The 26,540-nt window shown below is 43.1% G+C and overlaps 4 protein-coding genes across 6 annotated transcripts in view; 1 reads left to right on the top strand and 3 right to left on the bottom strand.

Moving 5' to 3' along the window:
• The window catches only part of ko (Stork-head domain-containing protein knockout), a 55,314-nt gene extending 53,543 nt beyond the window's left edge, over positions 1-1,771 (bottom strand). The window contains exon 1 of the mRNA XM_017240585.3: positions 1,453-1,771. The gene's annotated coding sequence lies outside the window, so the exon portion shown is untranslated. The remainder of the gene's footprint in view (positions 1-1,452) is intronic.
• Positions 1,772-2,203: 432 nt separating this feature from the next.
• On the top strand, positions 2,204-4,594 carry ICA69 (islet cell autoantigen 1-like protein). Of its 2 annotated transcripts, XM_070279473.1 has the most exons (4): positions 2,204-2,303; positions 2,367-3,063; positions 3,327-3,566; positions 3,621-4,594. In XM_070279473.1, exons 2-4 carry the CDS (start codon positions 2,482-2,484, stop codon positions 4,053-4,055), a joined length of 1,257 nt encoding a protein of 418 aa, XP_070135574.1. In that variant the 5' UTR covers positions 2,204-2,303; positions 2,367-2,481; the 3' UTR covers positions 4,056-4,594. The 2 variants fall into 2 exon arrangements, with proteins under 2 accessions (XP_070135574.1, XP_017096104.2); XM_017240615.3 differs by having other exon boundaries at positions 2,249-3,063.
• LOC108124770 (dnaJ homolog subfamily C member 2) lies at positions 4,143-6,740 on the bottom strand. Its single transcript, XM_017240614.3, has 3 exons — positions 6,247-6,740; positions 5,999-6,144; positions 4,143-5,802 (listed from the first exon to the last, which is right to left on the bottom strand). The coding sequence occupies exons 1-3, from the start codon at positions 6,522-6,524 to the stop codon at positions 4,256-4,258; spliced, it is 1,971 nt and encodes a 656-aa protein (XP_017096103.2). The 5' UTR covers positions 6,525-6,740; the 3' UTR covers positions 4,143-4,255.
• A 369-nt stretch (positions 6,741-7,109) lies between these two features.
• Positions 7,110-25,543, bottom strand: Ac78C (adenylyl cyclase 78C). Of its 2 annotated transcripts, none has more exons than XM_017240609.3 (23): positions 25,248-25,543; positions 17,392-17,899; positions 16,870-17,176; positions 16,392-16,693; positions 16,194-16,335; positions 15,888-16,069; positions 15,629-15,833; positions 15,081-15,214; positions 14,793-14,882; positions 14,522-14,683; positions 13,363-13,499; positions 12,121-12,261; positions 11,421-11,970; positions 11,229-11,324; positions 10,998-11,137; positions 10,722-10,876; positions 9,823-10,604; positions 9,651-9,746; positions 9,236-9,416; positions 8,750-9,153; positions 8,461-8,689; positions 8,256-8,401; positions 7,110-7,960 (listed from the first exon to the last, which is right to left on the bottom strand). In XM_017240609.3, exons 1-23 carry the CDS (start codon positions 25,286-25,288, stop codon positions 7,847-7,849), a joined length of 5,244 nt encoding a protein of 1,747 aa, XP_017096098.2. In that variant the 5' UTR covers positions 25,289-25,543; the 3' UTR covers positions 7,110-7,846. The 2 variants fall into 2 exon arrangements, with proteins under 2 accessions (XP_017096098.2, XP_070135573.1); XM_070279472.1 differs by lacking the exon at positions 25,248-25,543 and adding an exon at positions 19,802-20,448 and having other exon boundaries at positions 7,121-7,960.
• Between the last annotated feature and the right edge of the window lie 997 nt (positions 25,544-26,540).

Here is a 26,540-nt window from a genome sequence, read left to right as displayed (position 1 = left end):
TTAATGAAGTTTCCTTAGTAATATTTTAAGGATTTTACACGAAATGCAGTAATAAGGTGTCATTAAAAAAGGAAAACCAGCTACTTATTAGTAACTTATATTAAATAAATTATTTTTAATAAACTGGTTTATCAAAAATGACTATAAAGTGTTTGATTGATGGGGTGTTGGAAAGATTAAAAATAATGGGAGCTTTGGTTAATAAGGAGATAGTTTGGAAGAGATATGTAGTTTTAATATAAGTAACAAGTTAGGTTAAAAAACCCATTTTTAAGCTTTTCTTTAAATTTAATTAAATACAAAATTATAAACCTAAATTAAATTACAATTTTATTAAAGTAGTTTTCACTGTCATTATTATCTCCAAGTTCCCAAAGTATCAATTACAGAATCTGAACTGTAGTTGCATTTTTTATGAAAAGGGGTGGTATGGTGTGGGTGTGGGGAAAAGCTGGGGAATATATTAGTAGGAGATACCTGGAGACAGAGACAGACAGCTTGGCGCTGTTCTGATTTCGATTATTATCGATTAATGCCGCCTGGTGACAGCTTCTCACAGCTACAACACAGCACAGAAACTTGGCCAGCAAGTGCAGAGAAATCTTTGTTGGTTTTCAATATTAAAAGAATGGGGGGACAGCGGGGCGGATGGGTAACAAGGTGGAGCCGCTGGCTCACTCGTTGCATTGTAGTGGTGGTAGTTGTAGTTGGGTATTGTTTGCCCAAGGCGGCCCATTAAAGTTTAAAGCTTAGGCCAGCAAGTGCCGTGACCTTTTTTTTTTCTCTCAATTCGAGTTCTTTCGGCTGCCCCTTTTTTGTGGGATTTGATTGTTGTGGTGGGTACTTTTTTTGTTTTCTTGTTCAGTGGCCGCATCCGAATCTAATTGCTCAAGAGTCTTTGGGGCACGGAGGAGAAGTACACACAAAATTGGTCATACCACATAGATTTAAAAAGTCTTTATTCAAGATAAGGCATTCTGTACCAACAGCTTAAGACCTAACATTTTTAAAGGCCTATATTTATATTCATTTTAGTATTAGTTTTTTTTAAGCTCTTTCTTACTAGTTTTTCTTTGAGTGTATTTTTTGGTGTACCCCAAATTACCAAAAATAAAGGGCCGCCAAGTCACGCGCCGTTGGTGTTTATTGTATCTTAAAGTGCATTATCTTTTTCTTACCAAAATCAATTAAGCTGGAACACTCACTAAGGCACTAACTCACATGTATGCAGTCCTACCAACACACCCACGCATGCAGGTGGCAAAAACTTCACTTTATAACCCGTTTTTTTTAGTGGCAAGAAAACTACTAAACTTCGCACACACTTGTTCACTTTCTTCTCATCGTGCGTACGTTTGTATGGGGAAGTGTTCACCTGTATTCGTGTGCAGCATCCCAGCAGAAAGTAACTGTATCTCATGGACACATCTCTGCAGATACATATGTACATACCTGTTCAGCGAATTAGCAATACCGCAAATATGTGTCGCTTTCAATTGCAATCGCAACTAGTCTTGAAGCCATAAGCTCGAACTTTAGCCTACGCCGGCAACCAGATGCACACACACTCGCGCTTGAGTTAAGATCCAAACATACTCCCCTCAGCCAGAGAGATAAACAAACGGAGGAAAACTGACGGGCGGTGGAAAAAGCAAAACACTTGCGTAAATATTGGCCTTGCTCATGGAGAGAGAGAGCGAGAGCGGAAAAGTCAACGGAAACCAAAGACGCGCTCGGGTTCTGGAGCTTGAATGCAGCTCCAATTCAATCGGAGAAATGCGGGAAGATAGTGTATGGTATCTTGTATCTTCAAGATACTGTTAAGCGATGGGAATTTTCAAATTACAGTGTTGAACAACGTTGCCATGGATGTTTTGGTATTTTTTACTAAATACCGGTTTAAAGTTCTGGTGTGACCAAAAGATTCGGCTATTTTTTTTTTAGAGTAAATTAATTTTCAGTTTTTAATTAATTAAATTGTAACTATTTAAACATTATTTAATATAAACTCAAAAAATAAACCTAAAGTAAGCCTTTTTATGGTTTGAGCGACCACAAAAAAATACCAAAACCAGTGACTTCGTCGTCTGTGACCAGGTATCGTATTAAAGCTTTTGAGATCTCTTCTGATTTGTCAACCTTGAGTACAACGGAAAAATAATAATAAAAAAAAAGGTTTAATCCATTAGATTTCCCAATTATTTTCGTAGTAGTTCTTTGATTTTTGACATTAAAGAATAGAATTTTATCAAATTAGTTCCTGTAGTTCCTGTAAAATAACAGTCGGATATTTCTTGTTAACGGTATCTAGTATTTATCTAACAGTATTGAGGTATTTTAAGTACAACCCTTATTTAATACCAAAGTGGAGCTCGTCAGCCCTGCATTCAACAACCACCCCCAGCCCCCAATAAACTACCAACTGGCGAAAATCACCCGCAGCTGAAAACTGGAACGCAGGACAAGAACGAAAACGAAAATATGCTCAAGTCGGAGGTGCAGCACCAGTTCTGGATCACGAAGAAGGCGGTCCAACGAAAGCTGGGGACCAAGGAGGACAAGCATGTAATATCCTCGGACGCGGAGCTGGACGCCAAGATAGAGGTGTTCAAATCGATATCGGACACCAGCCTGAACCTATGCAAAATCATTGACCAGTACCAGGAGCGTCTGTGCATCCTGTCCCAGGAGGAGTGTGTGTTCGGGCGCTTCCTGAAGGAGGCGGGCAAGCGAAGTAAGACAACAGGCGGCAGCATCGCTCACACTGGCAAGGCGGTGTCCTTTGCAGGACAACAGCGTATGTGCGTAAGGGTGCCGCTGCTCCGTTTGCAGCACGAGGTGGATGTGTTCAGATGCCGTGCCGTGAAGGACACTGAGCAGACGCTTCAGGCGATGGAGAAGGAGCGAACAGAGTACAGGGCAGCTCTGTCCTGGATGAAATCCGCCAGCCAGGAATTGGATCCGGATACGGGCAAGGGCCTGGATAAATTCCGTACAGCGCAGACACATGTCCGCGTGGCCAAGCATAACTTTGATGGCTACTCCTTGGACTCCATTCAGAAGGTATTGATATGTCCTCATGTCCTTTGGGAATTTCGTTTTGGGAAGAAGATGTTTCTCTTTGGAAGAAGAAGAGAAAATGGTGTTTCCCGCCATGTTTGTTTGGTGGTTGCCCAAAAAAGTATGCTACAGAAATGTGATTTTATAAAATATCATACTCCTTCAGTTTCAGGCACACTCCTTCCTTTTCCAAAGATCTTCCTCTCTAAATATTATCTTAAAATAATTCAGAGACTACTAATTATGTTTTTTTTTATTTTATTTAGATCGATTTGTTGGCCGCTGCCCGCTGCAACATGTATTCCCATGCTTTGGTCGCCTACGTGGCCGAGCTGAAGAGTTTCGCCCAGAAGGCGGCCTCCACATTCCAGACCATATCCAAAGCCTTGATCATCAAGCCCAAATATGATTTCTGCGTCCTGAAGGAGCTGTCGCAAGCCGAGGGCCCTAGCGAGGAAGTGCCGCCCATAGAGGCAGTGGACAAGGATCAGTCGCTGTTCTTTGCTGTAACTTACAACCAAGACGTCTTTAAACTTTGATAACCAAATAATCTCTTCCAGAACGAATACCAAGACAAGCCGGAGGAATCGCATCCTGAAACAAAGCCATCCAGCGAGGAGCCAACAAAATCCGAGCCTGCCACTGCCTGCGGCGACAATGAGTCCTTGCTGATTGAGCTTTCCAAGCAACTGGAGGAGAGTCCGCTGATTGATGCTTCTCTGGACGAGGAACCTGCCCAGCCAAGCAGCAACACCAAGTTCTGGGCACGCATGTTCAGTCATCAGAGTTCACAGTCCCAGCCCCAGCAGCCCATGCCAAGCAGTACTGTTTCGAAACAGACCTCCGGAGGAGCCTCCTCTTCTGCTCCCCAATCCAAGGCCCAGGCCGGCAACAATCCCTGGCTCGACCTCTTCGCCGACCTAGATCCCCTGGCCAATCCGCAGGCCTTTGACCTAAAAATGAGCGGCGGACGGAGTGTCGCCGAGCAAACATAAGATTACCCCCGATTTCGGATCATCATTTATATATATATGGATCTACCTGTGGCAACCGTAGCTAGTCAAATGGAGAAACTTTGGATGTAACTTTTCGCTAAACGTTCAAAAACTTTTTATGTTTTATTTAAATAAAATTTATATGGGACACAGCAGCTAAAAGAGGAGGACAGAGTGGGGAGCGATATATGGGCCCCCACTCATTTGACCGCCGCCTGAGCCTCCTTCTTGGAGTTGACCAGCTCGACCAGTTCCTTTACCCTTCTCATGCAATCCTTTTTACTGCGGTTCGGTATACAGGAGGCGATCCTGTCCCACCGATCGGGAGTGGTGTTGGGATAGGTTTTGATGGCCTGCTCCAAGAGTGCTTGCTCCTCCTTGGTCCAGGTCTTGGAGGCAGCTCCTCCGGTTCCGTTTGTAGCTGGTGCTGCCGCGGGGGCATCTGTAGGGGCAGCTCCCACTGTACCGTTTTGCTTGGTCTGTTGCTTCTGTTGCTGATTGTTCACCTTGTGGTCTACTCCGTTCTGTTTAACATTCTCCTTGCTCGCCTGGGCGGGCGTCTCCTCGCCCAGTGTAATGTCGTTGGAGGTCTGCACCTCCTTCTTGGATTTCTCGAAACTGGCAAAGGCGGCATCGTTGGCCTGAGTCTTCAGCGAGCTCTTCGAGTGATCAGTGTTTTGCAGAGCCTTGGCTTTGTTCAGGACATCTCTTGCGGTGACTAGCGCTCCGTTGGAAGCATTTGCCGGACTGTGTTGGTTGATAAAGGTGGCTATCACATCCCACCTCTGGGCAGTGCCGGCCGGAAACAGATTCACCGCCTTGATCAGCAGTTGTACATTCTCATTGCTCCAGAGTTCGGTCTTCTTGACTTCCTTGACTCCCTTTGGCGTTGCTGGTGCAGTGGTCTTCTGCTTCAGCTGCGACTGATTAATCTCCTCGAGCTCGGCGGCAATCTTCTGCTCGGCTGTGTGCAAAGCCGCCACAAACGATTCCCGGCCTTTCGATTCCATGGCTTTGTTCAAGGCCTGCATCTCTGCAAGGTTGAAAGTCTCGCAGATCTTTTCAGTGCCCTCCATATGCTTCAGCTGATCCTTGTCGTTCTTGGCGTAATACTTGCAGTCCTTGACCTTGTCGCGTAGAATCTTGCGCTCCTTCTTCAGCAGCTTCTTTTGTTGCTCGCGTTCGATCCGAATCTGTTCAATACGTTTCTGTTCTGCCTTCTCGGCTTTCTCCTTGGCCAATGCTGCCTCTCGAACGGCACGTTCCTGCTCTGCCTTTTGGGCCTGAGCGGCGTCCATTTTGGCCCGTTTAGCAGCTGCCTTGCGGTCCTTCTCCTCCTGCTTAAACCGCTGGATACGCTTGTCGTTGTTGTAGGCAAGATCAACAAGCGACCGTATCCTCGTCATCTCCTCCTTCTTTCGCTTTATTCGCGCCGCCTTGTTTTCCTTCTCGATCCATCGTCTCTCGTCGCGGTCCTGTCCCTTCTCCTTGTCCTCCTCGTCCAGGTAGCTGAACTCTCGCCACGATTTGAAGTCATACCAGAAGTTGTAAAACCGCTCTACCTCGTCGCGTTTGGCGTCTACCTCGCCAAATGCCGGTACATGGGCCTTTTCGCTCCAGCGTCCGTTAAGTGTAAAATATTTATTGAATACGCCAAAATAATTGCTATCTATGTCGCTTTGCGTGGGCAGCGAGTCATCGAATTCGGGGTCTACGGAATCAAAGCTTCGTCGTGCTTTCGGGGTACCTGGAATATAAAGATTAACAGAATTAGAAGGGCTTTCCAAGCGAATCAAATCTGCATGATCATAGTTTTATAATCATTATATAGTATATTCTACAAGGCTCTTAATAAACTCTTAAATGGATAACATTCAGGCACAGAAATATAAAAATAGCTCAATAGATTCTTAACAAAATACACCCTTTTAGTCAACACCCACCTAGTATCTCGTAGGCTTTGGTTATGCATGTGAAATAGTCGTCATCCTGTATCACTTCCTCGCCCTTGGCTTTCCGCTTGTCCGGATGGTGTAGCAGGACCATTCGTCTGTAGGAGCGTCGTATATCATCGTCGGTGGCCTCGAATCTGAAAGAGGATGCATTAAATGCATAAAGGAAGCGATAAAAATAAATACCATGCATTAGTCACACACGTGCTGCTACCACCCATACGCACACACACACTTACCTCAGTTTTCCCAGGCCAAGAATGCTGTAATGATCCTGGTCTTTCCACTCCTTGGGGTCCAGCGACTTGAGGTAGCTAATGTCAACCTCCTCGCCGACTCCCTCCAGCTTCTCATCGCTTTCGCTGCGCTCCACGCCTCCGGGGGCATGCAGTTGGCGGCGCGAAGAATAGTAGACGAAGCCAACGCGCTCCACTCGTCGGCGGGCGACCTTGAGCGGGACTTCCACCGCCACCAGCGCCGTCGCCGCTGTCGTTGTCACTTCACTGCTGTTAGTCATCTCGTCCTGTTTGCACTCGCGTCCTATTATGTTGTTGTCGTTGTGGTTATTACATGCACCCACGCTTCACTTGAATTTGGTGAGCAAAAATGTGTTAACAAATTCCCGCATGAGTTTTGACCAGTGTTGCGCACCGCGCGCCGTTGTCCAGAGTTGAAAAATACCAAAAAATTTATAGCAACCCACAATCTGGTTCGGATACTGGCTAATACAGGGTTTCAGCATGTATTACCGGTTCGAAAACGCAGTGCAAAACAGGTTTTCCAAATGAATTTCGTTTGGAAATTTCAAATTTAGCGCAATTTGGCGCTTTTAAATACTGAAAGGTCCCATCTCATTAGACCTTCTTTCAAAAACACATACATCAATGAGACATGCTCATGCGTTTTACAACACTGCAAAAATAAAAACGCGGGCAAAGCGCGAATTATGTGACCTTTGTTGGTTTTAGAAAAACGACTAACTTTTTAACTTTAATTTTTAACGTTTAGTTGTAGTTTTTTTTAATATAATTTCAAACTTCTATGAAACAGATATCAGAAATCATTTACGTACAGGAAATCAACATAAATATATCTCTTTTCACTGAGGGAAAAAGCACAGGGCATTCATTGTTTTTCAATTATCACATTTATTTTTAACGTTTCTTTAATTACAATATATTGTAGTGGGCATAAACATTTGTTGGCTATTAGCCCCTTGAGGCAGATACAATTTTTTTTAAGTTAAAATATATTACACTCAGATGTTCTTAAACTTTTTACATAAACGATTTAAGTAAGAATAAAATATAATATAAAAGATTTGTACAACGAATGTTTGATTTTGTTTTTCATTTGACTACTAACACTAGGAATTAATCCGTAAAATGGTAAATGTTTTGGTAGAATTGATCAAAGTTAGTAGGTCCATTGGCATTTCGTTCGGTTGAGACTGTGGGAAGATCTTAATTTCTTAATTTAAACTTTAATTTAAAGACACACACAGACAGCATTTCTTAACGTTAACGACTAGAATTGTGCTGAGATAATGCAAGAATTATATACTAATACAAATGTATATATATATTTGATCTATCAGCTCTAGGACTGTGTTTTTAAAATTCTACTAAGTAGCTTCAGTGCCGTTTTCCACTAAATAATCTAAAGCTAATGCCATTAACACTTAGGAAACTTCAGGCCTAACTGCACTGACTTTGTTTAGGTTTTTGTTTCTTTTTTTTAACCATTTCGTTAAGCATAAAATCGTTCCAAAAATAAATTCATCAGACAATTTCCCGACTTGAGATCGACTTAGACCCAGTTAGTACGCGTCGTCGTTGGCTATAACGCATCGTTGTGACTCTTCGATATGGTCGTCTCGATCTGATCAATACGTCGGAACGATGGCATGTAGCTGGAACTGGCTTGGGTGACAATCGAATTGTTGGAGGAACTCTGAAAATAAATAGAATCGTAATAATAATTTATAATACTTAGATTTTAATACTTTAAGATTTTTAAAGGGATACTTCAGAATAATGGAGAAAAAATCGAAAAAATAATTTGTTGCCATGTTTTGATGCAGATTGATGGAGAATCGATCTACAAATCGTTTAAGGTATCCCGCTTATGAATCGTATAAATATTGCCAAAGATATAGCTATTGCAAGGGGTCGTACTGCCCCTCCCTGCATTTTTCCAAATTTTTTCCAAAAATTTATTTAAATATATTGATTTTTTCGCTTATTACCTTCTTCTGGCGATAGGAACGTCCCCGGACGCGGGTTGTGTTCCGGCGCACTGGATTAACAGTCGTGGACTTCTGGGAAAGTCGAACTGAACTGAAAGTGCTTCCACGGTGCCCACGTCGGATTTGCGGCGAAGGAGTACCCGTAGCTAAAAATAAAACAATAAAGTAACAAAAAAGTAATGATTTATCCTGTTATTAAGCTTACGGGTTCCGGTGATGGCCGTGCTTCGTTTGCTGGCCTGGAGCATTCCGAAGACCACGGCGCTAAAGGATCCATGATGGGATGTCTGGCGCTGGAGATTCGGGGTCTGGGCGAGAGGAATACCAGCTGGTAGGCGGACTGGCGAGATCAACTGGCTTTCCGTGATTCCCTTGGGATGGACGTAGAATGTGGTCATCATGCCCTTGCCCTTAACATTGATTTCACCGCGTTTCTAATTTGGAATTGGATTAATAATTTGGCGGATTTCTAGCTGGAAATAATAGTTACTTACCACACAAGTGTAGCCCCGAGAGCAGAGCAGCTCCGCCGTATTTTCCGGCACTTGAACCCGCCAATTCTCACCCGTGGAGTCCATTCGGGACGCCACATTCACCGTATTGCCCCAGATGTCGTAGACGGGCTTCCTGGCTCCAATCACTCCACTTACCAGCGGCCCACTGCAGATACCCACCCGGAGCTGGAAATTGTTGAAGGCGTCTCCGTTGATCTCTTCCAGCTTTTGCTTCATGGCGAAGGCGAACTCGATAAGGTCGCAGACACTGTCCTCGGAGGTCTCCCCGCGCAGCCGGAGATGTTCGTGGTTTAATCCGGCCGCCGCCATGTATGTGGCACCCACCGTTTTGATTTTCTCCACCGATGCGAAGCGCGGCTCCTCCAGCAATTCATCAAAGTCGCCTGCCAGGTGATGGGGTAGATATGCGTGCATCATTAGACAAATGAAATCACACGGGTCACAGCAGTTAATCAATCAACTTACAGATTATCTCGTTCAGGATGCGAATGCAGGCCTTGCCATTGTCTATGTCCTCGGAGTAAAAGTCCTGGAAGTTCGGTATCGAGGCGAACATCACCCCGCAGAGATTGTGCATCTTGGAGTAGAGCTCGTCCGTGTGCTCATCGGATAGGTAGTAGGCGGCCACGTGGTCCGGCAGGATGTTCTGGAATTAATTTGGGGAATTTAATTAATAGCAGAATAAATGGTAGTGGAATAAAGGGAAGGGGACGTGCATTGAGAAAAATTGGGACTCGGTTTCTTGTTTTTCATTTCTCCCAAACTTCATAAATCCATAAATCCTTTTGAAAGGAAACCAAATTCTTTACCACAATAATAAAATCCCATTAATTATGGTTTCATAAAACTTTCTCCCTGTGTGTGGAATGGAATCTGTTACCTTAATTAATGTGTCATTAAGCGCACGATTGGATTTCATGTTGGTCAGTTCACGCTCGGCTTGCTCCTTCCATATGAAGTCCAGGCGGCTGGTTACCTGCGGGATTCGAAAAGAATAATCAATCCGGGGGTCAGAGGTCCCGCACCCATTCATCAGATATCAGACGCTTTACCTCCACAAGTCGGGCATGGTAGCAGACCATTACCAGGAACGAGATGAGCAGTATCAGCATCTGGACGCCCAAGGGCATGCCCAGCCGGGAGAGATCCCCCAGGCTGAAGCTGTCGCCGGAGCTGAACTTCAGCATAATCAGGGCGGTGTAGAAGGCCACCATTCCTAGGGCCATGACTGCTTTCACCAAGTAGTAGAGCTTTAAAGCCGTGGCCAGGGACACGAGGCATAGGACCCAGGTGAAGACCAGGTACTCCGGATGGGCGCACTCCCCCTCCAAGTCCACATCAGTCCGCAGGCCAGATCCGTCCACATAGCTGAGGTTGCTCAAGGATACACTGTGGCCGTTGTTGGTGAGCGTGTAGGGACGATGGGAGCGCTCAAAGTGTTCCAGGGGCGGCGTCAAATTCAGGCTTAGGGCATTGGCCAGAGTGCTGCGCACCAGCTCATCAGTGGGAGCACTCGTAATGTCCACCAGGGAGGCGGCAGGACCCCCTCCACTAGTCGGAGTGCTAATCGTGATGTTGTGATGAATGGTGGCCGAGAGGTAGACATTCAGCTTGTACTCCTTGTCCGCCAGGGATGTGTTGCTGTAGAGGGAGGCGAGGCGCAGGAATCGCGACTGCTCGTCAACGGTTCCTATGTAGGTGGAGGAAGGACACAGGACCAGGCCAATGGCACTCAGCATGCACATGGACACGATGACGCCGCAAATGAAGAGAGTGCGACGTTGTCGCTGATGAACCAACTTGGCGGAGTTCGTTTTCAGGCAGCGGGGAAGTCCTGCGGGATAATCAGGATAAAAGGGTTAGTATATTTCATATTCCTTTTTGATATATATGAGGGTTTCTTCTGGTAAATACACTATAAGATCTATAATTTATATATCCTGAAACTCACCTGGAAATTCTTCAGCCATTACGAGGACACAGCAAAAGGTGAGAACCACAGTGCCCACCGAGAGGCAAATAATGAGCCGCGTGCACCGCGGAATGATGATGACCTGGCACAGAACCATAAATATCCAAATGACAAACACACACAGCATGTTGGATCTGTAGTGGCAAGAGGAGACGGAGAAAGAGCAGAAATCAATTAGCAACAGTTCATTAATTAAGAGGGTCCGTTTTCCTTTTGTTTGTTTTCCATTAGCCAGTTTCAGGCTTGCATACGCACCGGAACATATCCTCCCGCAGCTGGCAGAACTTCTGCTCCTGGCACTTGTCTTTGAACTTCAGGGTCCAGGGATTTAAGTACTCTCGTCGGATTTCCTTATTCGAATTGATTTGGATGTTCTGCTCAATGAACTCGTCGATCTGAAGGATATTATAGATTATGGAGGGGTTTAAGGAACAGTTTTATAAAAGTTTATGAAATTATTTCGTTTGCTTTTTTAAGTTCAAGTACCTCTTCATCTAGAACTGCCACGGAGAGTCGATGGTCTTCTTTGGTATCAACTAGTATGGAATCTGCACGATTGAGGCCTTCTTCAGGACTATTGAGCTGGAGGGGAAAAAAGGATAAATAGGTGAGTATTTTATACTATTCTAAAATCTTTAGAGTCCTTAAATCATCAACTTGAAATACATTCAAACGTACATTCTTGAATGGAATCTCTGGAATCCAGTCCGTGGTTGACTCATCTTCGATAATCAAACCCTTTCCATCTATGGCTTCCGCCAGGTTTTGAATACTGGAGGCTCCATTCCTGGGTCGGAGTTGCTGTTCCAGCGGAGCCGACATCATAGCCGTGGGCGAGGACACTGTTGATAATCCCGCAGGACCCGCTCCTCCTCCACCTCCAGCAGATCCGGTTCCGGTAATCCCAGCTCCACCATTTCTCAATCTGCGACTATCCATGGCCACGCCTTCGACCACATTGGGCAGGGAGTTTAGGGATATGTTCTTCTTCTGCTGCTGCTGGAGAAGCTGGGCGGGCTGCTGGGCAGGAACGGCGATGGTGGCCGCGTACTCCAGACTCCGCCCATCGATGCTCGCCCCATCGCCCCCTGTGGTGGTCACACCGCCGATACTGCCGCTGCCGCTGGCCGAGATCGACTTGGGCAGCACAGAGGGCGTGGCAGAGGGGGCGGTGGCCACACTTCCGGCCAAATGGGCGCTGCTGCGGGTGCCGAATCGACGTTTGGGCCTGGGTGAGGGTTTAAAGGATTCAAAAGGATTAACAATAATCATTTTCACAAATGGCTACACTGCAAGAAAAGTATGGGGCTTTTTGGATTGAGTACTAGTATGATATAAGACGGAAGCCCCTTTTTTTCTCTGTGTACTTTTCACTTACCTCAATGGCTCGGTTCGCTTGATGAGGTAGGTCTTGACGTTCAGCATTTTGAGGTGATTGTCCCGGCTGCCCCCGTTCCCCGGCTCCACTTCGTACGCGTCGTTGAGGCACTTCAAGGTGGCCTCCGAGATGTGGACGCGGCTGTCGGAAATGGAAATTTTCGAGGGGGAGAGCATTAGAGCAATAGGCCAGACCCGGGCTGGGAACTTTGGAAATGTAGTTGGCGAAAATTAAATTCAAATATTTGCATACGTTTTCTATGAATGTGCGTGGTGATTTCTTGCCCATTTTCCTCAGCCCCCCCATTTCCCAAGAAATCCCCCCTAAAAGAAAACGCCCATTTCTTTGTCCTTTTTGGGGGAGTGGGCGTTTCAGGTCCTTCATAATTGGGTCTCCATTGGATTCCTCAGTATTCCGAACAGTTCCTGCCTTCGGTTACTGGTTACTGGTTTCTGGTTGCCGGTTTCTGCGGCCTAGGCCACAATTACATCAAAGCATTTTGCATTAAATTGAGCTTTTTATTTCTGGGGCTTTTCATTTTGCTTCGACCGGCCCACCTCTCTCGACTTGTGGTCGCTCGGATTTTCCTCATTTTCCACTGTTTTCCCCCAGCTTTTCTACTGTTCTCCTGTTTGGTTTCTTGTGTCTAAACACGCCAGCTTGCAAAATTGGCGAACAATTGTTGTGAGTTTTGCAGGACGAGCTGGAGTCACAGGACCCGCAAATTGGCCAATTAAAAGTGTGGCTAAGACTGGCCAAGGCAAAAGATATTCGGATTACGGATAGTGTTACACTTTGATTTGAATACTAAATGGATTAAAGGATTAAAACTAACCAAGATAATCTTTTTGAAGAGAAAAACAGTTTAAAGAGACTGTATAAGAACCGGAAAACCTGACTAAAAGCTTATAATAAACTATTTCATTAAATGGAATCCTTAATATCAAGCTTAAACCCACCACCAAAATTTAATTAAAATTTAAGATCCTCTGAAACGATTTACTTCCATGTTGATTATTAACAGCATCATTTATGTATGCAATTCCCCTTCTAATGAGTAATGTCCCGCATTATTAGTGAAATAATCCTGCCCGGTATTCCAGGATTCCCCAAGCATAATATCCACCTCCCCTTCGACACTCGGACCCCCCTTGTGAATAAATTTGCCAACTCATTCGGATTGCACACACGCAACTCGGGTTGGCTTTGGCGAGGCAAGTTAGACGTGACTGTTTTACTTACCCGGGTATACCGCCGGATTCCATGTGATTTGCAATGATAACATCATTAGACCAGACGTCGAAATGCCATTTCTTGTTACCCAGAACGCCGCACATCACCGAACCGCTATGGATGCCGATACGCATATTGAGGTCCACCTGAAATTTTTGAAAAATGCAAAATGAAATGATTTAAGATATGCAAGAAGTCACTTGGAAAAATCTGTTTGATTTGAAAGCTAAATATATCTAAGATGGTATGTATTCTATAATTTTAAAAAAGCCGGGAAGCGTTCTCGATATAACCCAAAAGATTTCTATCATATTTTTCCAGTATATTGATAGACAGAACTCTTTATTTGCCGAAAGGTCAGAGCGCGTTCGTCATTTTGTGGCAGGTTGGGTTGAGTCGTTGGGGTGGCTGGGGAGTTTGGGGCCGGAGTCAATCGTGAGAATGCCGCAGCAATTAAGTCGCGCACCAATTATGCAACTGCAGGCGGCATAAATCCCGGTAAACGAATATGCGATTCTCTTGTTTTTCCTGCGGCAAGTGCAGCCCCAGAAGCACCAAGCCCCCGACAAAAAATCAATTAAATTCCAGTGGCACTTTGTCGTATGAAAATTTTAACTCTCGTTGCTGCTTTTCGGCCGGGTTTTGGACGGTTTCTGTTGCCGGTTGTCGTTGGCCATTGCCGTTGCCTTTTGCTCTGCTGAGATTTGCATACAAATGAATTGTCAACACGTCCACGAGCTCAGTTCTCGGTTTTCTGCCACGAATTTGCCACTGGGCCTGGCCCATAAATGTAAAGCGAAAGCCTCTTTCCAAATAAAAGAATACAGAACCACCACACACTTCAAAATGGACATTAAATTTTACAAATGTGTTTTATGGAAATGATTGGAGATATGCCTTAACTGGAAGGTATTGATTGAAGTTGGTGGGAGTTTGAGATTGAACTTTCAAATGTGCAACAGTTTCATTCAATAACTTAATAAAGATTTCTAAACGACAGCTTAGTTTCTTTAAAACATATTCTAAAAACATAAAACTTTTAATAATATCTCTCTCTTATTCCTTTCAACATTTCCCCGCTTCTGCATGTCCTTCCTTCAGAAAATATATTCAAAATAATTTGGAATAAAATATTTTAAAGACCAAATGTCCTTTCATTTTCACTTACGTGCGTGTGCAGGCGCACATCCTTAATGGCCTTTATCATGTGCAGGCCAGTTTCCACGCTGCACACCGCGTGATCCGGTCGCGTCTTCCAGTTGTCGCTCTCGAACTGGGAAACACAGTAGTAACAATCGCCCAGCAGCTTTACGCGCAGACAGTGATTGTCCTTGAAGGCAGAAACCGGATAGGAAAGAAGTGGAGGGAAATTGGTCAATAAAGCATTCACCGAATGCAGGGCATCATCACCAGTCAGCCCCACTTTCTGTGTCACTTACCTCCGCGATGCGATCGAAACGGGCGAACAAGTCGTTTAAAATTTTCACCAACTGCTGGGCCGAAGTCTTGCTGGCCAATTCCGTGAAGCCCTGCAAAATGGAAAATGCAAAAAAGTACTCAATATTATAAGGCAGGACAAAAAAGGACACTGGGAAAATTATTAAAAATATTAGAACTTCACCCTCTTGGTTTTTTTAATGCATTATTTCGTTAAATTAAGAAACGTACAGAAATTTCTCTCTGTACATTACTTTTTGTCCTTATTTTTGCGGTCCTCTAACACCTACCTTGATGTCGGCAAACAGGATGCTCACATTATCCATGGGATAAACGTACAATTTGTTGAACTGGGTCTCCACCGTGGGATCCGTGCCCTTGTACATTTCGCTGCGTATTTGATTGTTCACGATGTTGGGCAGAACTGCGGAAAGGACAAGAAAATTCCAAAGGATGCGGCAGCAGTTAGCAACAACTTGAATTCGAGCCAAACGCAATATATATTCACTTGAAACAGCGAACTGCAGTTGTCAAGCAACGTGGCATTACTGAGAAAACGGTACTAAGGTTGCCTGCTTAGGACCAGGTCCTGCCAGGATTCCTTTACCTGTTCTTTATATGGAAATGGTACTTAGGGGCTCTGCTGTGCCAGAGCTGGCAAATTATTTATTAAGGCAAAGGCAAAATAAAAATAGAGAAACCCGAGCCTGGGTAGCCAATAATTTGAAAGGTAAGAGCAGGGTTTTGCCTTTGAATTTCAGGCAATTTGAAAAGATATTCTTTGGGAATTGAATAATATTTTTAAACCTAACTAATTGTAATAAAATATATAATTTACTTGAATCCAATAGCTTTTGGGTACGTTGCAGCTCCTTCTCCGACTCCTTTTTGTGCTCCATGGCTTTGTGGGTCTCGATGAAGGCCAGTCTCTGGCCCCGATCCGTCAGATACTTGGTGTACATCCCGGCCACATTAATGGCCGTATAGAGAATGAAATTGGCAAAGATTTGGAACAAAACGCAGTCCGCATTCATGGACGTGGTCTGTGCGGAGGGAGATTGTTTATTGACGTTGTTTAGGCCAAAAAATTCAATTACCTCGCCGTGTTGCAGCTTGATGATGGTAATTACGGCCAGGTGACAGCTGGCCGTGATGGTTCCGCCCACCACGCACCATTTTAGGGGGAGTGGCAGCATGGCGTACGGTACAAAGATGACGAAAAGGATATACCAGACCAGGTACTCGCGATCGGCGAATCCCACGCCCTGGCCCACAAATCCTGCGGAATACGCGTAAAACATTTATGACTCGGCCGGCCCACAAAAAGGATTAGGCCAATTTGACGACCAATGCAGGTGACGCATGATTTACGACATGGCTCTCACTTCCGCCCACACACTCACCCTGAATGTTGAAAAGGACCCACGTGCAGACCGCGGCCCAGTGCAAGTAGTTGTTGGCAAAACACCGCCAATAGCCCAGAAAGCAAATGGCCATGTTGGCGATTCCACAGCAAACCGACCAAGTGATGGCGGTGCCCATGCTCTACAAAAGGATTTCAATTGAATATATAATTAAAAGAACACCAATTCCCAACTCACCGTTGCATCTTCATCCAAAGGTCCTTCATTCTTTCGCCGCATTATCCAAACAAAGGCCAGAACAATCTTCAGGACAAAGTCCACCACATTGACGATGATCAGGGACTTCTGACGCTGCCGATGGGTGTAGGTCAGGTAGCTCCTTTCCAGTGAGCTCTGCTTGAAGGAGTTGGTCAGCGAGGGGCAGAGGATGCCCTTGACCACGTTGCCGCTCTTGAAGGCCGAATACATCTCGTTGTTCAGCGGCCTTTGAGGCTGTCCTGCGATGCTGGCCAGGGAGTTGCCCGACTCCAGTTCATGATCTAAGTGACATGGTAGGGGAGAAGCAAGTAGGACCAATAAGTTTACAAGAAGGACTAATTTGCCGACCGCTAAAACCCATAAACGTTGCCCGCACTCCACCCCAAAGTGGCCTCCCACTGTGAATCCAATTTCTGATTACTCGCTCCATTTCCGGCCAATCGCCGACCCCTCTTACCAAAATTGCTATTGCCAAAGATGCTGCAGCTCTCCGTCCGGCGTTTAGGTCCATAGGCTCGTTTCGCCTCCACAATCCGGACGGACTGCACTCGGAGCGGCGTCTGCTTGGTCACGCCCCCACCACCGCCCACGCGTCCCGCCGCCATGGCTTGCTGCTTCTTCCGCCAATTGGACAGAATTGATGTGGTGGAGGCACGCAGCGAGGGCGGCAGCTCGCCGGTGGCAGTGTCCTCCATCTGGGCGCCGTCGCCGGGAAGTCGAGGTATTTTCGACATGTCCGGAGTGGCCACCGCTGTCGAAGGACACTGTGAAAAAAGGATGTTATTTTAGCTTAATGAATAAATTATTTTTAATAGAAAAAGGTCTACTTTAAAGTTAAGTTAACTTCTTATTATTAATTATAAAACGAAAGTAAAGTATTCTATAAACTTTTTCTTTTTGTGCATGTCCTGTGTCCTGCTGTTTTTATTTTAGCTCTGCCTCTAATTAGTTCTAAGTGCGTAGGAACATATTAACTTACCTCCGAGGATGCTGCCGATGTTGCTGTCGCTGCTGCTACTCCGGATGTTGCTGCTCCCACTGGCGATGTTGCTGCTGTGACAGTTGTTGCTGTGGCCGTAATCTGCTCATCATCAGTGGTCTGCGCTGCGGGATTGCTCAGGCCACCATCCATCTCGTTCTCCTCCTCATCCTCGTCGCCCTCCAGTTTTAGGTCGTCGATTTGTGCCAAGGCGATGGCGCCCTTCTCCACTGCCCGCCGCAGGACCACTCGATCCTCGCCCTCCGTCTCGGCCTTTGTCCCGGCCCCGCCGGCTTCCGGTGCCTCCCCTTTCGTGTCGCCTTCACCGCCGCCCCCGCCGTGCCGTTGGGTCAGCTCGGGGGGAGCGGAGTGTGTTACACTGTTGCTCTGGCGGCGCTGTTGCAGGGAAAACGTAGACGAGGGCGTTGCACTCAGCTGCCGCATGTGCACCTCGTCGGAGACCAGCTTGTCGTCGTCCATGTTGGCCAGCTGCTCCTCCTCCTCGGTCCTGGACAGGGAAGAACATTGTTTTGGTGAAATTGGTATCAATTGATGTCTTTATAGATGAGGGATTTATAGAAACTATCCTACAATACTCTAACTATGCTTATTAGTGATGAAAATTCTTCCAACTGACATATCTAAGCATTATAATTGTGCTTCCCTTTGATCTTTAATTTTCCTGTTTTAAAAAAATCCTAAATATGCTAAATCCTAAATATTTACTTGCTAATTTTTGTTCTCTGCTATGGGTAAGTTTTTTGAATCAAAAAGCCTTCAATTTCAATTTTCACTTTGAAGTGCGAAAGTCGGCTAATGAAGGCAAACAATCAGTGGCGCGAATTCTAATTGAAAGTTGTGGCAAGTGTAAATTAATTTAAAGTAATTGCGGAAAGAACCTTTTAAATATTCTTTAGAGACTTAATAGCATATTTACACAAATAGCTGAAGCTTCAAGTATTTAAATGGATTTTTACAATGCCAGCAATGTGGTTTTCTTACCAAAGAACAAATCAATTAAAAATCTGATTTGTGCTTTGTAATCATTTTAATAAACATTCTTCTACAGTAGCACAATCATTTCTTTTCAATTTCTTAACAAATCATAGTGTGTATTTTAATTAAAATTTATTGAAATTGAATAATAGCTTTTCTTTTCCAAACATTAAAGAAAAATTGCTTATTGCCTGAAATAATTTGTGGCACTCTGGTTGCGATAATAATTCCTGGAAATATGAGAAACAAATTCGATTGCCAAACAATTGGATTTCTTTATTTCAACTCTCAAAGAATAAATGAATAAATTCCAAGTCATTTGGCCATTAAAGAGAAAATTGAAATGGCGAGTTTGGAAAATAAAATTACACGATTTGTGGCATTTGAATAATTCTTTGATTTGACAAATTTTTGTTCAAAAAGCATTAGGTTCTGATGGCTGCTGAATAATTTGGTGTTTATTTAAATGTTTTTTGCTGTTGTTGCTCTTGTCAGACCGGATACAGGATACAGGATACAGACGTATGCTATATAACAGCTTATTTGATGTTAAATTCCCGATGCCGCAGCGGAAACGCAAAATGGCATAAAACAGGAGACGCCGCTGACAGTGGAAAATGGTGCGTTGATGTCGTTGTCATTATTCAAATTAGCAGTGAGACCCGCACACACACGGCTGCACACACACACGTGCCCCACGAAGCCCCACTCACACATATGAACAGCACAAGGAGAGGCACTTGGAATGCCGTAGCATGCTTTTCAGGGCAAGAAAATTTAAATCCAACAAAGGCAACGTACAAGTTACATATCGATTTAGTGTCATTGGTTTGGAAAAACAAATATTTTCGTTGGACTTGCCCCAAATGGGATTATAGTCGCCGCTCTATATAATTTTCATTCTCGAGCTATACTACACTAAAGCTATTTATTATCAAATTGATGTTAAGCTTTATCTGCTAAGGGAGCTGGTCTATTTTTAGATTATTTTTACCAGACTGAGTGGACTTTTTTGTGTTACTATTTACTGGGCTAATCGATGTGCAGCCGTATCTCCCATATTCCCCCTATTTGTTCAGTTTTTGAAACTGGCAATCTAACAAAAAGACAATAATGCATATAAATTGATTTCAGATTTCTGTTTGTGAAATTGCGCTGCAGGAAAAATCCATTGCTAAACGTTGAATAACTCCCAACACTCCCACCTCAAACGAAATTTTCCGCCATGCGTAAAAAACAATCAATTTTCGCATCAATTTGCAATGCGAGATCGCAGGTCATGTGTAATTTCCTAGTTGTAAAGATGCTGATTTTAGCACCTTTCCATAAAATGCTTTACGTAAGCAATCAACCATGGAACAGTTAGCGTCTTAGCAGATGAATTGATTTGATTTTTGTTGATTTATTTACACACCTGTAAGGTTTGGTCCAATATACAAAACAAACCGTACAAATACAAAAAATAACACACAGTATCACATGCCAGATCACAGCGGATTATGTTCCGTTTCGCTGATTAACACATTGTAGGATTGCACTATATAGTATATATATAATATATACGTCTATGGGATGAGTAACCAGTAACCAGTAACCAGCAACCAAAACTAAACCAATCCGTCCAACGAATACGATCGAATGGAGGAGTACTAGTCCAGTTCTGCGGAGTTTATCGCCAGCGATGGTTCGAGATAAACTTCTAATATAATTATCGCGTTTATAAATGTGTTGATAATGGCGCAACAATATTCAAAATACAAAATCGATAAATCGAACGCGACGGCGTTTTGGCCAACGGGGCAGGGGAATAGAGGGTTTCCTCTGCCATCATGAATATGAAAATATGGAATCTAGAGCCTCTGATTTGGTTATGATTCACCGCAGGAACTTTGAACTTTTGAAACGTCATGTACGATCTTTACATTCTTGTTCATATAGACATATGTTAGGTGCGACTGCTCAACAGGTTTTATTTATTATTATTATTACTATTTTGTAGACTGCCGCCAGCGGCTTGTATTGGTTAAATATTTAGATTTTTATCGCGTCTTTCACATCGGAGTGGCGTTTGGCAACTGAGTGAGAAAAGTTCGCCATCGGCTGGATATATTATGATACTGATACTGTCACCGATTTTTGAGCACCGATTTTACTTTGGTTCTCTCTGTGTATATATTTTTGTTCTCCGGATTCTCTCTTCCTCCGATGACGCCAAGTGAAATCAGTTTTTGGTCAACAATGTTGCTCATATTGGTAATTGACTAGAGTTGGCTAACTGACCGAGTCGGTCTCTACGATATTGACAATGATAATTATAAATGGGTTCCTGCCTCTTTCACGAAAACGATAATTTGCATTTTATGACTTTCTTGGATGGAAATTGTTTAAGGAGGTTTATGGTTTTAGCCGTTTAATTTATTGGATGCTGTTTGAAAACTAAGTTGTTGAAACTCAAGGGGGTTACTATTTAATCAACTACTATTTAATCAAGGGGGAATCCTATGTCTGTTTTTAGAATTATATGTATATTTTATCTATTTAATAAATACCCACATGTCCTAATTTTCTTGACGCTCTCTAAAGTAAAATGAGCAATTTTTGGGACAATAAATTAATAAATAAAAAATTATTCCAAAAAGTGCCCCCCAACAGATTTTTGGCCTGGCTTTGGAATGTTTAATTTTTCAAATATTTCCCGAACATCCTGCATCACCATAAATGCCATTCACAGCTTGGGGGCAAATAAATACATTTTAATTAAAGTGTCCCCTGCTAGAATACTTTAGAATTTGTCAAAAAATATTAAAAATTTTCTATACAAAAGAAGACTTGTTTGGCCTTTCAAGCTAAAAAGGTGTGTTGGATATGAAATGTCAAAGCCATGTCTAGAGTGCCGGGCTCTTATTTATATAGACACTCTCTGGCGTTAGTTTCAAGTCGCCAATCAGCCATTCGAGCCACCCACTTCTGGGCCGAAAGGCTGGCAACGAAACAGGGCAGTCAGTCCTTTTTATGAGCTTTTGTTGGCTTGTTGAATTTATGGCCATAAGAAACTTGTTAAAGCACATTATTGGGTGTGTAACAAGTGTGTGTGTGTTCTCCTGTGTGTATGGGTTTGTTTGCTTTTTGTGCTGCGACTTTCGAACCCAAGGCAGAGAAATAAAAGGGGGGCTGGCATGGGACTCTGAGGCAGCTGCTTAGCTAAGTAGATTAAAGTCATATTTACACGTCTCTCCTTTATATGTGTGTGTGGAGACGGGTGCTCCTCTGCGGTTGTATTTGAGTTTGTGCTCTGCGTTAAGTGGCAGCAATTAACACTTGACATATTTATGCTTAACCCTAAGGCCGCAACGGGCGGTTCCCATGCATTATTGTCATGCCCCAGTGCCACTAGCAACCTAAACAACAGCAACAACACCATCAGCTACTTGCCAAGGTTAAGCCATCGATATGGCCGCAACATCTGCAACAACTACAACTACCATAGCAGCCTTGTCTGGCAAGCTGCTTAGTTTATTTATTAAGCGTTTAAGCCCTACAAGAGGGGCGTGGCTTAAGCCCAGCTGGTACTGGAAGGGCTACTCGTATGTGAGAGAGTGTGGCAAATATTTAAAGATAATTAGTTGGAGATTAGCTGGAAGTGAATGCATTTAAGCAGAAAACAATAGATTTATCTCAGAAGTAATATTACTTAATTAGAGGAGTTTATAATGAGATACAATAATTTATAACAAGAGTTTTTATAGTACATATTTTTGGTTTTCATGGAAGTGTTTTTAAAGAGGAAAAGTGTGTCTTGACATGGGATATATTACTCATACGCAGTGTTGCCTTAGAGATTTCGGATCAGGATCTATCAATAAATTAATGGATTATTACGGAAGAAAGCTAAATAATAAAAAAAAGTTAAATAAAACAAGAAAGGAAAGCTTACTTAGAAAGTTAAGAGACGAAGTTTATATACCCTTGCAGTTAAGTGACAGTTTATATTATAAGATCTATATCGGATGGCGTCTGTATACAGATGGACAAGAATTTATATACGTTTATAGGGTATGAGTAATTTTCTCGGCGCAGCACGTTTTTAAATAAAATTATAATACCCTCTGCAAGGGTATAATGATATTAACCCTACGGCATTAACTGTCTCCCAAGGTGGGCCATAAAATCTATTACAGCATTCTACGAGCATAATATCATCGATAATTAATTTCCGGCACAAGCCAGGAAATGGCCAAAAACAAACGCAGCAGGTGGCCAATACAGAGCGAAGGGAATCAGTTATGGCCATGTCCTTGCTCTCTGGCTACTTCATTTGGCTAAGAGTCCAGGCGCATGAAGGACATTGCCGGCTCAGACAGAGACACAGATACTGACACCCATCCGTGTGTATCTGTAAGTATGTGAGTGTGTTGGATTTGGGTTAATGTCGGACATTGGTCAACATGGGTGTGCAATTGAAAGCGAGCAACAAAGCAGAAAATAGAAAAATTACTCAGCGGCTCAGCTTGGGTCAGTCAGACCTACAACAAAAAAAAAAAACAAAAATAAAATAAAGAGGGGCAAAGAAACCCATAAAAAAGGGACAAAAGGGTTGGGTATAGGAGAGGTATTGTCCGCCGCAAATAGGATGTGGTTCGCAACGTGTTTTGGGATCAATCAGAGTTGGACTCGAAACGTATGTGGCCTTTGTGATTGAAATTTTTGTTCTGGAAATTAAGGATGGTTTTAAAATATATACACTACAAAATTGGGAAGCCTTTTTAAATGGGGCTTTTAATAGAATAACACATTTATTGATATTCCAGTGTAGAAAATTAGGAAACAATATAAAACCTCACTAGTTTATCAAATATATATATTTTTTTTCTCTGTGTAATAATTGTATAACAATTTTCCTGGTGTTCGTCCTTGCTACGCATTATTATGCACAAAATGCGCTTAGTCTGGACCACGTCTTTGATGTCCTTTTCTCGCTTTGTGGCTCAAATCAAAGCATTTTATTTGACGGCTGCCTCTGATTTGGGTAAACACACTTCTTAAAAAGGACGTGGCCCCGGTGGCGGGATGAAGAAAGCCAGAGCAATCAGTAGAGATTCTGTGGCAAAGAAAAGGCAATAAGCCGTATAAGTGGCCACTTTTTAAAGCAGCAATAAAGTTGGTTGGCCAAGTATTTGCCAGCCCACCAACTTATTCGAAAGCCATTAAAATTGACAAATTGTTTGCCCGGATTCGGATTCCGTACTACATTTGACATTTGGCCAAAGAGAGAGAGAGAGTCCTGGGAGGACTTGTAAAAGTTGCCAGGACATGGCTATTTACGATTATGGCTAACTAATTAGCTTTAGTCTGCTGCATACTTTCCGGCTGCTGGAAAAGTTTGCCATTTCCCCATTAAAAGTCGCACTGTGCTCCCCTGTATCCTGACACTTTCCTTTCGTCTCGACTCCATTGTTGATTGTCATTAAAATTCACATTTTATGGCGGATTCACTTGGCTTTTACCTAGTTTTTGTGCCCCCCTTAGTCCTCTTCAGCCATATCCGGCGCTGGTTGTTTACTCCGAATAAAAATTTGCATAGAAAAAGAAATTTGCATGGCATTACGCAGACGCTTTCAAAAGGATCTGACATCTACAGCTGCTGCCTTGTAAGGTTGAGCAATCCGGATAAATACTTCGGCAGTGCTTTGGCAGAAATATTAAATTTATGGCCAGAAGTTATGTATATGCGCCTTCGCATGACGATTTAACGTAACCCTACCCCAGCCGACAATTAAAGCACTTTTAATCGCATAAAGCTAAGTCCCTGACTTTAGATTTAATTTCGTCCTTATTTCCCCCGTTTTATTGCCACAAAGTCTTTAATTATTCGCTGAATTCGTTCCTTGAATTGCTACACTTAAATGGTGGGCTGGGTTGATTGTAAAGTTCATTGTCTGTGCATTATTATGTAATTAAAATTTCATAATTCGATTAAGTCACGAGCGAGCAGTCGTTCACCGTTCACTGTCTCTGTCTCTGGCTCTGACCGGGACTTGTTTTTCCAAACCAACTCGGCGTATGCGCAATTTCCCAGGCATCAACCTTTAATTGGCCAGCAATTTAATTCCCGTTGATAGATGGTTTTTACAATTTTATACTTTTGCTAAATTTTGTGAGACTGTTCACAGACTCGATGGCTTTATTTAAAGATTCGAGCGAGAGTCCATTGAGCTCGAGATCGAGTTCGAGTGGAGACAAGAACTCTGGCAGACGCGTCGTCTGTTGCCATTTATAAAGCATAATTGAAATACGAGATTGACATTGAATGCCAGCAGCGGCTTTGTTGCTGTTGTCACTCATTGTTGCCCCAACGGCTTTCAACGGCTACAATTCCATTCTACGCGCCACATGGTCGGGGCATCCATTTAATTGATTATTGTGTATAGAAGTGGACCGCAATTGGCGGCTCTCTCACGAGGGGTTGATGATACAAATTATATAGGTTATTACATTTTCAACAAAAAACTATAATTTTATTTCTATACATATTTTTTTTTTAATAAATCAGAAAGGTAAGGTAAGGAAATAAAGTTTTTCTTGGTTGATTGAAAAGCTAAGAAGCAGGAGCTAAGTTACAATCTTAAAAGATAAAAGATCTCCCATGTATACTAAACTTTTAGTCCAAATTTTCCAAATTTGTATATTCTTAACTCTCGTTCAAGTTCTACCTTCTTAGTCACAAAACCATCAAGACTTCTCCGTTTTTCCGGAAAATGCAATTGCATGAAGCGACAATAAAGCACTCTGGCATCACAACCATTGACAACTTTAAGCCCACAACATTGTGCCACACTCTAGGCCAAACTGTCAACACTCACCTGAGGCAAATGCGCTCTTCCTCCTCCAGTTCGACGTTCATTGTGCGCCCAGATTCCGTGTATTCCTGCCTCCACTTTTCTATATATTTTTTGTTGCTGTATATTTTTTGTTGTCCCTCGTTTCTTGTCAAGTGAGAGAGTTTTAACTGCCAGCAGCAGAGGCAATGCGAGTCCTTGAAGTTGACAGGACTTGCTTTTTTTGCAGCTCCCGCTCCTGCTACTTCTGCTATTGAGGCTTTAAGCCACCTCAAAGTATTTTAAGCTGTTGTCAATTTCCTAATGGTGGCATAGAGACGAGTCAGAAGCCAGATCTCCAGAACTCCAGGTTGGCTTGAATATATATTCCGCATTTTGCGCACTTCCGCTTTCAAATCTGTAAGTAGATAAGCAACAAATCGTATTTAGTTGTCTTCGAAAGACCGTTCAAGTCTCGGGAATCTCTTTAATTTGGCCAAAGAATATAAAACAAACCGCCTCCTTCGCCACCCACATCTCAGACACACTCGCACACACTCATTCACGATTTAACAATGGCAGTATATAATTTAATAAATAGTTGCAGTTGACAGATTTCAAGTGGGGGTTTGGATGTGGGTGGTTGAAGCCACACTACACATCAGCCAATGCCTCTATAAAGACTCACATATAAACATATATAAGTATTTACTATAGTGTATATATATCGGGATGGTGACAAGTGCAAAAGTGTGCACAATAAGTGGCATAAAAAACAAGCAAAAAGAAACAAAGGAAGGAAATGCTATTCAACAGAGAGAGTTCAATACTCTTATTTGAAGGAAAATAATGAGATTGGTTCAACTAACCTATCAACTAATAAAAAATAAATAAATAAAAGATGTTTCTCTCAAACCTTTAATAGTAGTGCCTAACTCTGTGGTATCTTAAGCCTCCTTTAAAGCCCTCCTATTATGCAAACATAAATCAAAACATAGGCTAAATCATTATCAGATTCCATTTGCACCATAACTCCGATTAAAATTCTTGATGGACATAATTCCTCAGGCAAAAGGGAATCAAAAATTCCAATTTAGGAATCTGAGCAGGCAAAATAAGCCAAGAGAGTGGCAAAATCGGTGCACAGACATATGGCTTTCGGTATGTGTTTTAGTCACTGTTGCTTTTGCCATTTAAACTGTCGCCTTTTCGGGCGGTGTGAGTGCCTGCTTTGGAGCTTCTCCATAAAGGCAAACACTAGAAATGTCAAATGTTGTGCCTCAACATGTGCACCCTATACTGGACCGGGGGGGCAGGAGAGACCCAAAGGAAAAAAGG

The sequence above is a fragment of the Drosophila bipectinata genome, chromosome 3L, assembly GCF_030179905.1.
Source record: "Drosophila bipectinata strain 14024-0381.07 chromosome 3L, DbipHiC1v2, whole genome shotgun sequence".
NCBI classification, from domain to species: domain Eukaryota; kingdom Metazoa; phylum Arthropoda; class Insecta; order Diptera; family Drosophilidae; genus Drosophila; species Drosophila bipectinata.
This window is presented reverse-complemented; position numbering and strand designations above follow the sequence as displayed.